Source organism: Mastomys coucha, unplaced genomic scaffold, assembly GCF_008632895.1.
Source record: "Mastomys coucha isolate ucsf_1 unplaced genomic scaffold, UCSF_Mcou_1 pScaffold23, whole genome shotgun sequence".
Classification (NCBI taxonomy): Eukaryota; Metazoa; Chordata; class Mammalia; order Rodentia; family Muridae; genus Mastomys; species Mastomys coucha.
The window spans coordinates 103,753,828-103,769,975 of record NW_022196906.1 but is presented as its reverse complement, the minus strand read 5'-3'; the positions used below and the strand labels follow the sequence as shown (position 1 = coordinate 103,769,975).

General features: G+C 44.6%; 1 protein-coding gene across 2 annotated transcripts in view; it reads right to left on the bottom strand.

Moving 5' to 3' along the window:
* Window positions 1–10,096, bottom strand: part of Spink8 (serine peptidase inhibitor Kazal type 8 (putative)) — a 14,566-nt gene extending 4,470 nt beyond the window's left edge. The window contains exons 1-4 of one of the 2 annotated variants that reach the window (XM_031344181.1): window positions 10,024–10,096; window positions 7,253–7,329; window positions 4,634–4,689; window positions 3,489–3,610 (exon numbers count right to left, since the gene is read on the bottom strand). In XM_031344181.1, the coding sequence (XP_031200041.1) occupies window positions 3,489–3,610; window positions 4,634–4,689; window positions 7,253–7,319 (245 nt within the window). In that variant the 5' untranslated portion in view covers window positions 7,320–7,329; window positions 10,024–10,096. Of the gene's footprint in view, window positions 1–3,488; window positions 3,611–4,633; window positions 4,690–7,252; window positions 7,430–10,023 lie in introns of those variants that run through there. The other variant, XM_031344180.1, reaches the window with a different exon arrangement.
* Window positions 10,097–16,148: the final 6,052 nt, after the last annotated feature.

The window sequence follows — 16,148 nt, the reverse complement described above, 5'->3', positions numbered from 1 at the left end:
GCCGAATCCCGTGCACACCTGGCCAGAACCCCTCGTCCCGCGGAACAAGGGACCCTGTAAGAAATCCCGGTCCGCGACAGTGCTGTAAAGAATGTTCCCTAATAATCCTTGATTTGATAATAAAAAGCTAGAGCCTACGATTAGGCAGGGGAAAGAGGAAGGGGGGACTTCAGATCAAGTGAGGGGATCTCAGGTAGGGAGAAGGAGGACAGACCTTGAGGATGGGCCATGAGCACATGACCAAAAGAAGGTTGCTCTGAGGACACACATGGAGCAGAGCAAGACTCAGTTTGTAAGTGTGATTTGTATGTGCTTGGCCCAGGGAGTGGCACTATTTGGAGGTGTGGTTTTGTTTGTGTGTCACTGTGGGCATGGGCTTTAATACACTCATCCTAGCTGCCTGGAAGCCAGCCTTCAGATGAAGATGTAGAACTCTCAGCTCCCCTTGCACCATGCCTGCCTGGATGCTGCCATGTTCCTGACTTGATGATAACAGACTGAACCTCTGAACTTGTAATCCAGCCCCAATTAAATGTTGTCCTTATGAGAGTTGCCTTGGTCATGGTATCTCTTCACAGCAGTAAAACCCTAAGACAGTAAATAATGGTGCATTTATCTGGTTATTAATAGTTGGGTTAGAATAGCTCAGAACCTGCCCAGCATGGAGCCAGCAGTTTGGTAATAAAATCTTATGTCTTTTACTCAGGAGCTAAAAGGGATAGATAGAGTTTGGCGGATCACCCTCCATAAAATTACTGCTATATTGTAAAGTTTATTTGTGACCCCAGGACAACTGTTAAGAGAATATTTAATTTGCTTAATTTATTTTCATTTTTCTAGACAGGGTTTCTTTGTGTAGTCCTGGTAGTTGTACAACTTAGTATGTAGATCAGGATGGCCTCAAATTCAGAGATCTGCCTGCCTCTGCCTCCCAAATGCAGAGATGAAAGGTGTGTATCACCACCACCAGGTAAATATATTTTATTATAACTATTTTTGTTTTTGTTTGTTTTAGATGGGTGTACTGTGCAGCTTTGGCAGGCCTAGACCTTGCTATGTAGACCAGGCTGGCCTCCAGCTCACAGACATCTGCTTGTGTCTGTCTCCTGAGTGCTGGAATGACACATGTACACCATAATTATTTCTGAATTGTTGGAGATATTGAACACAGGGTCTCACATATAGCAAGAAAGAGTTCTACCACTGAGCTATATCTACAGCTCAAGAAAACAACTTTATATTTATTTAGTATTTGTTTATGTGTGTGATGTATGCATATGCTGTCTTCTTGTGTGCATTCAGGTACCTGCTTCCGTGTGCACATGTGGATAGCCTGCTGTATCTTATTTTACCTTATTTTCTTGAGATAGGGTCTCTCACTGATCCCAGGGCTAGGCTGGTGCTGACAAACCACAGTGGTCCTCCTGCCTCTGCCCCTCAGCACTAGGGTTACAGGCAAGCAGCCCTGGATGCCTTTCTCAAGTGGCTATTGGGAATTTGAACTCTGTCCTTTGTACTGGTGTCACAAACATGGTTCCACTGAGCCATCTCCTCAATCCCTAATTTTTTAAATATAGTAAAAGTGAGTTTGTATATAACAGTGCCTCTTGGTCTATTGTGCTATGGGTATCTGCTGCTACCATAGGCAGTTATCTATGCCAGTCATTGAGGCTGATATAAAAATTTTACCTCACAGCTGGACATGGTAGAATGTGCCTTTAATCCCAGCACTCAGGAGGCAGAGGCAGGTGGATCTCTATGAGTTCAAGGCCAGCCTGTTCTACAAAGTGAGTCCAAGACAGCCAAGGCTGGTTACATTGAGGAATCCTGTCTCGAAAAACAAAACAAAATCACCTCACAACTCTTATGGGCTTGAGTGTACATTTTAGTGTTTGTACAACTGAGGACACCAAACCAAGTTCATTCCTACTTGGCCAACGTCTCTCGTACTAACCGAGGAGAGTAGACTTTTTCTTAAAGAAGATGAAGACAAGGGAGGGATGTTTGACCTAGCCATATGTGATGTGCAGACTTCTGTGTCTTGGATCAAAGAGCTGGGCATTTTGCAGTTGTTTCCAAAAGCTAAATGTCACAGGCCCCAAACTAAACTGCTGACAGGATGAACATTAAAAAAACAAAACAAGGCACCGGGCGGTGGTGGCTCACACCTTTAATCCCAGCACTTGGGAGGCAGAGGCAGGGGGATTTCTGAGTTCGAGGCCAGCCTGGACTACAGAGTGAGTTCCAGGACAGCCAGGGCCACACAGAGAAACCCTGTCTCGAAAAAAAAAACAGAACAAAACAACAACAACCCCCCCCAAAACCCCAAAAAACAAAAATCAAAACAAGGGCTGGTGAGATGGCTCAGCCTGTAAGACTGCTCTTCCAAAGGTCCTGAGTTCAGATCCCAGCAACCACATGGTGGCTCACAACCACCTGTAATGAGATCTGACGCCCTCTTCTGGTGTGTCTGAAGACAGCTACAGTGAATTATGCCGGAGTGAGCAGGGCCGGCAGAGGTCCTGAGTTCAATTCCCAGCAGCCACACACATGATGGCTCACGGCCATCTGTACAGCTACACATAAAATAAATTAAAAAAAAATTTTTTTTTCGAGACAGGGTTTCTCTGTGTAGCCCTGGCTGTCCTGGAACTCACTCTGTCGACCAGGCTGGCCTCGAACTCAGAAATCTGCCTGCCTCTGCCTCCCAAGTACTGGAATTAAAGGCATGTGCCACCACCACCCGGCTTAAAAAAATCTTAAAAAAAAAAACCAAACCACCACCAACAACAACAAAAAACCAAACCAAACCAAACCAAACCAAAAAAACTATGTGGGGGAATAATTTTCATTTACAGACCAATAAACCATTAGTTGGGCAAACCTATCACCCAGCTTCTTCCTCCACCCCATCCTCCTCCTCCACTTACTCTTCTCCATTCCTCCATTTATGCCCATCCCTCTCCTCCTCTTTAAGACGTGTTCTAATTACATATTTTGTGTGCATGCATGAGCAAGTGTTTGTGTACATGTGTGTGGCATGGTGTGTGTGTGTGTGTGTGTGTGTGTGTAGGTCAGAGGACACCTTTTGGAATTTAGGGCTGTCCTTCTACCATGTAAGTCCCTAGGATCAAACACCAAGTCATCAGGCTTGGTGTCAAGTGCCTTTACCTCCTGAGCCATCTCACCAGCCCATCCCCACTTCATTAGGCTGCCAGTAGCCTGGTGAACCACAGGGCTATTGTCACATGTTCTGAATGCTGTGCCTACTTGCTACTGAGTTCCCTCCATTTGATCACTGTCCTTGCCAGACACTGCACTGTGACTTCTGTGGCTTTCTGTTTCTGCATTATTTGAATAGGATCCCATTCAACTTTGGGGAGCAAGAGAAGAGAGGGAAGAAATGGAAAAGCAGGTAATGGAGGGGTGTATGGAGGACGCTCTAAGGGGAGTTGGCTGAGGGAAGGAATAAGAAAATGCAGACTCACAGAATTCCGGAGCAGAGATGGCACTCGCCCCCGTAGGTCACTTGGTTACTGCCACAAATAGGCTCACTGACCTTGAAGTAGGTTAGTATCCAGCACATCTGTATGTTCTTGATGCACAAGGCCTGAAGGGACACAGAACACTGCTTCCTTCACCCTGCCAGGCTCTTTGCCCGTTGTTGTTGGTAGCAGGAATGGGGGATATACTAAGGAACACTAGACTAGGAGTTCAGAAAACAGGCTTCAGACCCTCCACATCTATCCTGGTCCTTACCATTGTTACCTACATAACTATGTGTATTTCCTAGCCTCCCACCTCTTCCTTCTTAGAAAGAAAGTCTCCATTCTACAAATTACAAAGTGTCATTCAGTTTTTCGAGACAGGGTTTCTCTATATAGCCCTGGCTATCCTGGAACTCACTCTGTAGACCAGGCTGGCCTCGAACTCAGAGATCTGCCTGCCTCTCTGCCTCCCCTGTGCTGAGATTAAAGGCGTGCGCCACCACTCAGATAGTTTTCTACTTTATTTATTTTTTTTTATTTACCACTCAGATAGTTTTCTACTTTATTTATTTTTTTTTATTTTTCAAGACAGGGTTTCTCTGTGTAGCCCTGGCTATCCTAGAACTCACTTTGTAGACCAGGCTGGCCTTAGACTTACATAGAGTTTTCTTCCTAGTGCTAGAACTAACATGAGACAGCATGCCTGGCAAAATTAGAATTTCTTATAAGCATTGGTGAGTGACTTACAGTCTGTACTGCCTTAAATACCAGTACACTCACACTTAGCACAACACAGTTAAGAGGAAGGGTTGACAGAATGCATTTGGGGATTGGGTGTGAGAGTGATGTATAAATATCCTGGTTATCACTGTGGAAATAATATTCACACCAGCATGGGACCAACTTCAGTTTGAGCCATGACCTCCTCATGCATTTAATGGTGGATCTCACAGGTAGCTTACAGACTGGAGTAATGTGTAGGAAGAGCTCCAAGGGCAACCAAATGAGCCGCCCTCGCTTGGGCTTTCTTATGATTATGGCGTTCCCAAGCCAGTCAGTCCTGCTTACCACCTTCCAGAAGGACCTGGGAGGGAAGCCTGCTCTCTCTCTGTGCCTGTTCTTGGATCCTAGGAAGTAGAGCTCACCTTGGTCTTTTGTAGAAGCTCCTCGGTCATGTGAAAGCTCATAGGAAGGAAGAAATCTGGAAGATGGAAGCATACACAGAAGAGTTACTGCCCTGTCTGTGACCTCAGGGAAAAGGGTGGGTGAAGGGGGCCCTGCTGGTCGTTCAGGAGCATCCCATCTCACCATTAGAGCCCAGGGCTTCCTTCTTAGCACAAACTGACCTCTACAGGAACAAGCAGTCAGGGGTGAAACAGATCTGGTCCATCCACTTCTTGGGGAAATAACTTAGAAAATTCGTAGGTTTTAACTTTTTGTCATTTTAAAAATTCTTTTTTAAAAATCGGTATATATCATTTTATGTGGCACAGGGTTTCATAAAGACAGTTTTACATAAGTATGAACTATTTTTTGAGGCTGCAGAGGTGGCTCAGCAGTTAAGAGCACTTATTGCTTTTGTAGAAGACCCAGGTTCAGTTCCCAGCACCCAGACACTGGCTCAGAACCACCCATAACTCCAGAGCCCTTTTCTTGCCTCTGGAAGCAGTGAACAAACAGTGCCAGTTCACAAACGTGGTTCACATATGTGCATGCCCGCAGAACACTCCTGCACATAAGATAAGCCTTAAAGGAAAGTTCTTTGGCAATAGTCCTGCACAGCTCCCTTTTTCTCTGTCCCCTGACAACTAGTCCCTTTTATTCTGCTAGACAGCTGACCCCACTGCCTGTCCTTCCCTTCCTTCCTTCCTTCCTTCCTTCCTTCCTTCCTTCCTCCCTCCCTCCCTCCCTCCCTCCCTTCCTTCCTTCTTTCCTTCTTTCTTTCTTTTTTGAAGGATTTTATTTGTTGTATGTATGTGAGTACACTGGAGTGTCAGACACACCAGAAGAGGGCACTGGATCCCATTACAGATGGTTCTGAGCCACCATGTGGTTGCTGGGAATTGAACTCAGGACCTCTGGAAGAGCTGTCAGTGCTCTTAACCACTGAGCCATCTCTCCAGCCCCCTGCCCGTCTTTCTTTAGGATCTGTGTAGTCTAGGCTGGCTTTGGAATTACTTTATAAGTCCAGGATGACCTTGAACTTCTGAGCCTGCTGCCTCTACCTCCTGGTGCCTCCTACTAAGTGCTAGTATTACAGATGTGTGCCTCTGTAGCCCAGGGCTTTGTGCATGCTAGGCAAGCATTCTACTTAACCACCCTCAACCATCCCTGTCACTTGTATTAGTTGGTTAAGAAAATCTATTTTATTTATTTATTTATTTATTTATTTATTTATTTATTTATTTGGTTTTATTGAGACAGGGTTTCTCTGTGTAGCCCTGGCTGTCCTGGAACTCACTTTGTAGACCAGGATGGCCTCGAACTCAGAAATCTGCCTGCCTCTGCCTCCCAGGTGCTGGGATTAAAGGTGTCCGCCACCGCCGCCGCCACCGCCACCACCACCCGGCAGAAAATCTATTTTAGGTTATAAATTATCTGTAGTAGTACTAGTATTGAGATGCCTTAAAGGGTGTTGAGTTTCACTAGTCTACATGTAAGTAATTATAGAAGAATCATATATAACTAATTATAGTTGAGTCATATAACTTCAAGTCATTGAAAAACAGGGTCTCAACATAGCCCTGGCTGTCCTGGAACTCACTCTATAGACCAGGCTGGTCTCAAGCTCAAATTCACAGAGATCTGCCTGCCTCTGGATTTGGAATTAAAGGTGTAGACCACCATCTCTGACATCTACACTCTCTTAATGCACTTTCTTCTTGAGTCATTTATGAAAATATTTATTAATACATGGCATGGGTCATGCTATCACTATCTTCCACCACTGGGATGTCCTACTTTGAGTCCGGTGACATTACTGCCATACAAGCTAGCTAGCTTAGTTTGCAGCACACAGTATATATTTCTTAGATATGTAATAAGCTAGTGCTGTGCCCTGGGAAACCCATCATGGTATTAAAAATCTTGGGAACAATATGGATGATGTCTTAAGCTGTTAATAAGCAAACATTCTCTTAGACTTGAGAGAAATTATTCCTATTGATAGCCAATGTTTCAGGCAAGACATCTGGCAAATGAGCCTCACAGATAGCTGCCACTGATTCGGCAAATGCTGAGAAAAAATTCTAAATGGGAAAGACTGTGTGTGTGGCAGGGCCCCAGAGCCTCTACAATTAACTGCAGATGCTGCATTTGCTAAACACTGTCAATCACTAGCCAGAAGAGTAGAGTCTCCTACAGAGCCCATGAAGTTCTCGTTGGTTTGAGGTGTGTACTGTAGAAATGAGTGCTCCCTAGGTGAGGGTCCTCTTGATAAACTAGTATTTTGGAAAACCAGTGGCTCTGGATTGGAAAGGCTGGGATCTCCCAGTTTTGATACGGGTGACACTGTAGGAATCTTTTCTTTCTCTAGATTTCTGCTTCATTTGTAAAATCAGGAATTAAGGATCAAATGGATCTAAATGGTGACTGGGGATGTAGCTAAATGGTACAATGCTTAGCCAGTATGCACAAGGTATTCACTCTCCAGCACCGTGAATGAGTGAAGGAATGAATGAATCTAATGGCATTCACGCCTTAGATATCCCCATAGATTAGATATATTGCAGACAATGTGGATAGAGCAAGAAGTTGTAACTCACCAACTGCAAAGGAAGTCCACATTGAGCTGGCTAGAACAAGGAGGGCAACTGAGGAAATGACCTTCATGGCGACAGATCTGTGGAAGGAAGCAGTTATTTGCCCTCCGGCTTTTCTTGCGTTTTCAGCAGTGGAAGACAGTCCTGACTGAGGGAGCATGGGCTCAGTGGTAAAGACAAGGTCAGCGAACGTTATCAGCCCTCTCTTAGGAGGAAAGCGGCGTCTCTATCTCTGCGGTAGTGTTGAGAACAGTAGCCTTTCCTGTTCTCCCCACCTCTCCGTGCTCTGGGGTGAGTAGCACATTGTTCTCAGTAGTTTTCCTGATCCCTTCGTAAGAGCAAACCACAGAAGCTAGGAAGCAAGGTTAGTACATTTACACACTTCCCAGAATTCTGGGCTTTCATAGTAGGTGGTGCTGTCTGTGTGCTGAGTTTTACAGCTTGAATGGTACTGCCATCATGGACTCAGTTGTGCTAAGGCCTCAGGACCTATTAAGTCTGGGGCCCTCTTACAGTGGTTTGAATAAGAATGGCACCCATAGGTTCATATATTTGAATGCTTAGTCATCAGCAAGTGGCATTACTTGAGAAAGATGAAGAGGTATGACCTTGTTGGAGGAAGGGAATGGGTTTCGGGGTTCAAAAGCTCAAGTCAGGTCCAGTGTTGCCCTCTTTCTGCTGCCAGAACCCAGCGTAGAACTCTCAGCTACTTCTTTAACACTGTGTCTTCCTGCATGCTGCCATGCTTCCCACCATGATGAAAATGAACTGATCCATAAGCAAGCCCAACTAAATGTTTTCTCTTCTAAGAGTTGCCTTGGTCATCCTGTCTTTTCACAGCAACACAACAGTGATTAGGCCAATCTTCTTGGGAATACTTTTCATGGGACGGCATAACTATGGTTCAGTAGCTCACTCCAATTGGCCTGATTTTGCCATTCCTCCTAGTCACTCGCCCCTTTTTTTTATGTGCCTCAGATCACATGCAAACCACTACTGCAGCTTTGCTCACTTGAGCTTTGAGACAGGGTCTCTCTCTAGCCCAGGTTAACCTTGTAGTTCAGGCTGGCAGTCCTGCTTCAGTGTGGGCTTACAGACATGCATCCAATCTCCAGATCTCATGCCAGCTTCTTCCTATGTCTCCCCAGCAATTTATCTGATCAAATTCTTTAAGCCCAACTCTGTGTGTGAACACAGGTCTATGTTTTATGCGTTCTGTGGTTTTATACATGCTTCCTGTAGTGATCTGTAAAAGCAACAACACACCAAACAGCTTTTTTGTTTTTCTGTTCAATGGTGCTTTAAAAGGATGTGTGCAGAATAGGCACTAGAGGAGCAGCCTGGCCTCTCGGTTGATTCCACATTGGTTAAAATGAATGACACACGGCTTTAGGGCAGAGGGGTTCTGAAGAATAGGGAAGACTGTGACTAGTGTTCAGCATTGGCCGATTGTAACCAGTAGCAAAGCACTGAGAGGGGACAGGGGACAGCCACCTCCTCCTATTCCATTCTATAAATAAACATTTCCTGCTGGGAGCCTGTGCACAATGACGTTCTGACAGCATGGTGTTCTGTACAGAGCAGTGGCTTCGTTAGGGAACGTGCCTGCTGGCGCTGCAAAGCAGAGCCCTGTCACTGGGACACATCAGCAGGGTCCCCACCCCTCAGTCCCTCCAAAAGGGAGAAAGGGGCCAAAATCCTGTCCACAGGATAAGGGTGGTGAGGCAGACCCAGTGACCCCAAAATCCCGTCCACAGGATAAGGGTGGTGAGGCAGACCCAGTGACCCCAAAATCCCGTCCACAGGATAAGGGTGGTGAGGTAGATTCAGGGATCCCTGTCTGATGTCATATGGAGTAAGGAGACAGGATAAGGGTGGTGAGGTAGATTCAGGGATCCCTGTCTGATGTCATATGGAGTAAGGAGAGCGTGGTTGCCATGGACTCCATGGAAGCTAAATTTAAAAGCCTTTGTTTGTTTGTTTGTTAGGTTGAATTTTTATGGATCTAATTTCTGAGGAAAATTCTTAGTGTTCCGAAGCCCCTTTGGCAGCAGAGAAGAGGAGGCTGAGAGCTGTTTTCAGTTAAGTGAGTGGGTCACCGCCAGCCAGAGGGAAAGAGCCGTGGAGACGGCAGCCTCACAGCGAAGGCCCAGGACTCAGACACAGCTCCTGACCTTGGGAAGAGACTTCTAGACACATTGCATCTGGCTAAATAAGGAATGTGCCATTGTGCCTACCCACGACTTTTTATAGACTTTTACAAATTATTCTTTAATCTTTTTTTAATAGTCTAGCCATTATAGATTATTAAAGCTATATATGTCTTATTGTTTAACAACAAAAGAAAGAAAATTATTTTTAAAGCAGAGTTAATAAACCAGAAAAGGTTAATTATGTTTGTGAAATGAAGGAATAGGTGCCCAGAGTTTTTCAATAAATGTTTTAAAGTTGTAGTCACTTCTAGGGTGGGACCTGAAAGTCAACAGATTGTAAGAAGCAGAAAGGGATGGACCCAGACACTCACTGTCACACTCTTAAGTTTTGGTAACGTATTGCTTTTGTTAATAGCAACCAATGAAATTCCCAAAATGGAAGCCAGAGAGTTGGTAGCAAGAGCTCACTGGCAGGACTGAAGTGGCTATGGGGCGATCTATTCTCACTTTCTGGAAAATGATCTGTCTGGGTAATTTCAGCCCATGACTTCCCCTGAATAAAAATAAATGATAAAACTCTCTTTCCTTCTCAGAAAATTACAAATTGGTTATGCATGTTACCTGCTATGACTCCCACAGTTGCTCCGAGAAACTGGCTGGCTGGAAGTCGTTAGCCAGTGTAGAAACAGGAAGACTGACAGGAGGCGGTGCTGTCTCAGGACATTGCCTGGCCTTGGAAGCCGTGAGCTTTGAAGTTCAAAAGAATAAATACAAGCCAGGGCTGTAGTGGTGCATGCCTTTGGTTTCAGCATTCAAGGAAGAGGCAGGTAGATCTTTAGGAGTTTGAAGGCAGCCACCCTGGTCTACATAGTGAGTTCCAAGGCTACATATTCCATACTGAGATTTCATCTAACCCCTCCCCAAAACAAAACAAAACAAAACAGCAACAACAACAAACAGGAAATACAGTTTAGATTATGAATCCTGTGTGTGTGTCCTGCATCTGTGAGTTCACAGTCTAGCTTCCGGGGGATGGAGTAGATGTCCACTGACACTTGGAAATCTGACTCCTCTTGCCAAATTTGCCATCATTTGCTATTTGCCATCCAATAGGGCATACTTATTTATTTATTTATTTTTTGAGACAGGGCTTCTCTGTATAGCCCTGGTTGTCCTGGAACTCACTCTGTAGACCAGGCTGGCCTCAAACTCAGAAATCTGCCTGCCTCTGCCTCCCAAGTGCTGGGATTAAAGTTGTGCGCCACCACCACCCGGCCTGAGTGTTCTTGATTACTGAGATATTCATCCCTGCATCCGCCTCACCCTACCCCCATCATGTTTTTTTTGAGACACCATCTTTCTTCACTGGCCTGGAACTGCCAAGTAGAATAGGCTGGCTACCCATCCAGAGTCAGAAGTCTACCTTCTCCAGAGCCAGGATTGCAAATTCACACTCTCTACACCTGTGAACCCCTGTAGGTTCTGTGTCCTTAAGCACTTTGCTGACTGAGCTAACTCCTCAGTTCTCTTTTTTATTGGTTTGTTAAGAAAGGGTCTCATCTGGTTCAAGCTGACCTCTGTGAGGCTGAGGATGACCTTGAACTTCTGATTCTACTGCCTGCACTTCCCAGGTGTTAGAACAGGATGGTTCAATTTGTTTTGTTTTGTTTTGTTTTGTTTTCTCTGTGTAGCCCTGGCTATTCTAGACTTGCTTTGTAGACCAGGCTGGCCTCGAACTCATAGAGATCCACTTGCCTCTGCCTCCCAAGTGTTAGGATGAACATGGTTTAGGGTTTGTTGCTGTTGTTGTTTTAAGACAGGGTTTCTCTGTGTAGCCCTGGCTGTCCTGGAACTAACTCACTCTCTTTTTCTGTCTGTCTGTCTGTCTGTCTGTCTGTCTGTCTGTCTGTCTGTCTCTCCCTCCTCCCCTCCCTTCTCCCCTCCCTCCCTTTCTGTAGACCAGGCTGGCCTTGAACTCATAGAGATCTGCCTGCCTCTGCCTCCCAAATGCCGGGGTCAAAGGCATATGCCATCATGGCCCTGCTGATGGTTCAGTTTTTAAGAGCACTCACTGCTCTTGTAGAGAACCTGGCTTCAGTTCCAGTATCCACATGAGCTCATAGCTCTCCTAACTCTAGCTCCAGGAGATCCTATGTCCTCTGGCCTCTGAGGGCACCTGGAATGCATATGGTACACAGACATACATGTGGACAGGTACTCATAAAGTAGAAAACAATTTTTTTAAAGTTAGCTCTGGCTGTCAGGGTGACTCAGAGATTGAAGGTGTTTATCTTGTAAGCCTGGTGACTTGAATCTGATCTCCACAGTCCACATGAAATGGGAGAGAACCAACTCTACAAGGCTGTCTTTGTACCTCTACTGACTCCTCCTCAAAAACCAAAACCAAAACCAAAACCAAAACCAACCCACACACTGTCTCCTCTTACACAATTAAAATAAAAAGCTAAGTCGGGCAAGGTGACTCAGTGGATAAACCAGGCTTGATACCAAGCCTGATAACCTGAGTTCAATACCAAGGAGAAGTACCTGCCATGGTGGAAGAGAACTGCCTCCACAGGTGCATACACCCACCACTCACCCAATAATAAATAAATAAATAAACATAACAATGAAAATGTAATGTTAGACCATTCCGCATTCTAATCAGTTTCCCCTTTATCTGTGTGTTCAATCAATAGGCTGATGGAGGCCAACGAGAAAGGCAGTGCATGCCTCGGGCTCAGGCAACAGGAAACTTATCCAGTACCACCTTCACTGGTTTTCATAAAAATGCAATAGGGGCTGGCGAGATGGCTCAGTAGGTTAGAGAGGACTGGCTGCTCTTCCAAAGGTCCTGAGTTCGGATCCCAGCATCCACATGGTGGTTCACAACCACCCGTAATGAAATCTGACACCTTCTTCTGGTGCGGCACAGTGAATTGGCCCTGAGTGATCAGGCCAGCAGAGGTCCTGAGTTCAGTTCCCAGCAGCCACACACATGATGGCTCACGGCTGTCTGTACAGCTACAGTGTACTCATACGCATAAAATAAATAAAATAAATCTTAAATAAAAAGAATGCAACAATAAGAAACTTGCTTAGCTTATTACAGTGCAAGTAAACTCTAACAAGGGCACTGTAAAGAGAGTTGATGAAAAGCTTTCTTCTGGAATGGGCATGTTATCATAAATATTTATGGTGTATATTTTAGAAATATTTAAAAAATAAAAATTTATGTGACTATGAAACTATTACTCAAATTTTATTACTCAAATTTTATGAGGGCTGGAGAGATGGCTCAGTGGTTTAGAGCACTGATTACTCTTCCAGAGGTCCTGAGTTCAGTTCCCAGCAATCATATGGTGGCTCACAACCCTCTGTAATGGGATCTAATGCCCTCTTCTGGTGTGTCTGAAGATAGCTACAATGTACTCACATACATGAAATAAATAAATAATAAATCTTTTAAAAAAAGTTATCCAAGTACTTAGGTTATACACTTACCAAGAATCAAGGATCTGCTGGGCAGTGGCAATGCAGGCTTTTAATCCCAGCACTTGGGAGGCACAGGCAGGTGGATTTCTGAGTTCGAGGCCAGCCAGGACAGCCAGGGCTACACAGAGAAACCCTGTCTCGAAAAAAAAAAAAAAAAGCGTGAATCAAGAAAGACCTGATACTGCTTTAGTGTTATCAGATCCAAATCACTCATTCAATATGGGAAGAAAAAGAGACCCGGTTGATAGTGGCACCTACTCTACCGTCACTGTCATTTGGGAGAGCCCCCATGGACTCACAGGAAAGATTCTAAATTGGTGTCTTAGAACACTGGCGGAGAGCTATTATTGACGACCGTGGTGGTTTGAATGAGAATGTTTCCCACAGGGGCAGCTGTTTGCACTTGGTCCCCAGTTAGTGGTGCTTTTTGTGTATGTGGAAGGAGAAGGAATGTCACTGGATGATTCAACGCCACATACCCTTTCCAGTTCTTTATTTTCTCTGGCTCCTGCTTACAGCTCATGTTGTGAGTGGGTCTGTGTTGTGCATCAGCCTCCATATTTACTGTCCCTGTCATGACAGTCTCTGATCCTCTGCAATCAAGTCCAAATAAACTCTTTCTCCTATGAATTTTATCACATGAATAGGAAGTAACTAAGCATGCCACGTTGTCACAGCTCTTCTGTATCTGACAGTCCCAATCATATTCTTAGCTATTTTAGGGGCTGCATGGTGGAAGAAAGGTTTTTTGTTTTTGTTTTTGTTTTTGTTTTTGTTTTTTGTTTTGTTTGAGACAGGGTTTCTCTGTATAGCCCTGGCTGTCCTGGAATTCACTCTGAAGACCAGGCTGGCCTCGAACTCAGAAATCCGCCTGTCTCTGCCTCTCAAGTGCTGGGATTAAAGGCGTGCGCCACCACCGCCTAGCTATGGTGGAAGAAAGTTAGTGGTGATTGTCAACTTGATAGGATCTGAAATTTCCCATGAGACAAGCCTCCAGGCATACTTGTGAGGGACTGTCTTGATTATGTCAAAGACGTGGGACAACCCCTCCTTTTTTGTTTTTGTTTTGTTTTTGTTTTTTGAGACATGTTTTATCTATGTAGCCTTAGCTATCCTCGCACTCACTCTATAGACCAGGGTGGCCTTGAATTAAGGATCCACCTGTCTCTGTCTCTCCAGTGTTGGGATTAAAGGCCTTTGCCTCCATGCAGGGCTAAACACATCTTTAAATTTCTTGTGTCATGGTATTTGATCATAGTGACAGAAAAAGTAACTAAGATAAAAGATACCTCATGGTTGTAACTCTAATTTTTTTCTTTTTCTTTTAATATTTATTTATTATATGTGAGTACACTGTAGCTGTCTTCAGACACTCCAGAAGAGGGTGTCAGTTCTCATTATGGATGGTTGTGAGCCACCCTGTGGTTTCTGGGATTTGAACTCAGGACCTTCAGAAGAGCAGTCAGTGCTCTTAACCGCTGAGCCATCTCTCCAGCCCCCAACTTTAATTTTTTTCAATGCCTACTTTTTTAAAAAAAAGATTTATTTTTAGTTTATTTATATAAGTACACTGTCGCTGTCTTAGACACACCAGAAGAGGGTGTCAGATCCCATTACAGATGGTTGTAAGCCACCATGTGGTTGCTGGGAATTGAACTCAGAACCTCTGGAGGAGCAGTCAGTGCTCTTAACCATTGATCTATCTCTCCAGCCCCTCAATGCCTACTTTTTGTTTTGTTTTGTTTTGTTTTCCGAAACAGGGTTTCTCTGTGTAGCCTTGGCTGTCCTGGAACTCATTCTGTAGACCAGGCTGGCCTCTGCCTCCCAAGTGCTCAATGCCTACTTTTAATGATGGTCCTTAAACACTTTAACCTCCCTTATAGGCCACCACCCACCAGAGGTAGTGGGAAAGAAAGGATATGGGGGAAGTGGACCTGTTTAGAAATGGTTCTTTAGAGCAAATCCCATTTCTATTGGCAGAAAATCAGCAGTTCAGCTCACAGGGCACAGCTCGATCTACTCGAGAACACTTCATGGATATACCAGCAGTGCAGTTGGGTAGTGTCAAGATGGCAGCAGTGGTGGCATGACCTAGGAGGGATAGCCAGGCCTCAGTCAAGCCAGCATGAGTCAGCAGGAGGGACCAGGGCCAATAGTAATGCCAGGAAAAGTTCTCAGGGCTGCCTCTCAGTGAACTGAAGATCAGGGAAGAAATGAGACCAACAAACGTTTAGGTATCCAAGCAAGCCAAGCTCAGCCTTGGTCACTGTCCATTAAGTCCTATGTAAACAAACATCATGTGTCCTCCATGGGTCTTGTCTCAGCTGACATCATTCTGCCAATCAGCCCGAGTTTGAGGATGCAGCAAGAAGCCACAGCATCCCAGCAGAAGTTCTTTGGTGTGTTTCTGGAGTCCTAAAAAATGCAGCTCAACTACTCACTGTAAAGCGCACCCATACATGTGAGTCATTAGCGAAGAAGCCTTCAGCATGTGTCTTTTCAGCTGCTTGCCCTAGCAGAACATCCTCTCTCCTGTGTCTGCTTCAGTGAAACATTCCTTCATATGTCTGCTTTAGCAGAACACCATCCAACACAACTGAGTTTCCAAAGAAACCCTTAAGTTTCCACTTCATCGTGGTTTTTTTTTATTTATTTACTAGTCTTTTAATAAAAGATTTATTTATTTAATTATTTATTATTTATTTATGTGAGTACACTGTAGCTGTACAGATGGTTGTGAACCTTTATGTGGTTGTATTGAATTTTAGCACCTTTGCTCTCACTGGTCAGCCCTGCTCGCTCCAGTCAACTCTGCTCACTCAGTCCCTGCTCGCTCTGGCCCAAAGATTTATTATTATACAAAAGTACACTGTAGCTGACTTCAGACGCATCAGAAGAGTGCATCGGATCTCATTACAGGTGGTCATGAGCCACCATGTGGTTGCTGGGATTTGAACTCGGGGCCTTCAGAAGAACAGTCAGTGCTCTTACCCATTGAGCCATCTCGCCAGCCCTCATTTATTAGTTTTAATTATGTGTATATGTATAAAGGGGGTTATGTTCACATGAATGCAAGTGCCCACAGAGACAAGAAGAGAGCATTGGACTGGAAACTGGAGGTATAGGTAGTGATGAGCTGCCTGGTGTGGGTACTGGGAACCCAACTCCTTTATCCAGTCTTTTGAAGTGTTAAATATTTTTAATTGAGTTATTTTCCTTTATATATATATAAAGGAATATATATATGCATA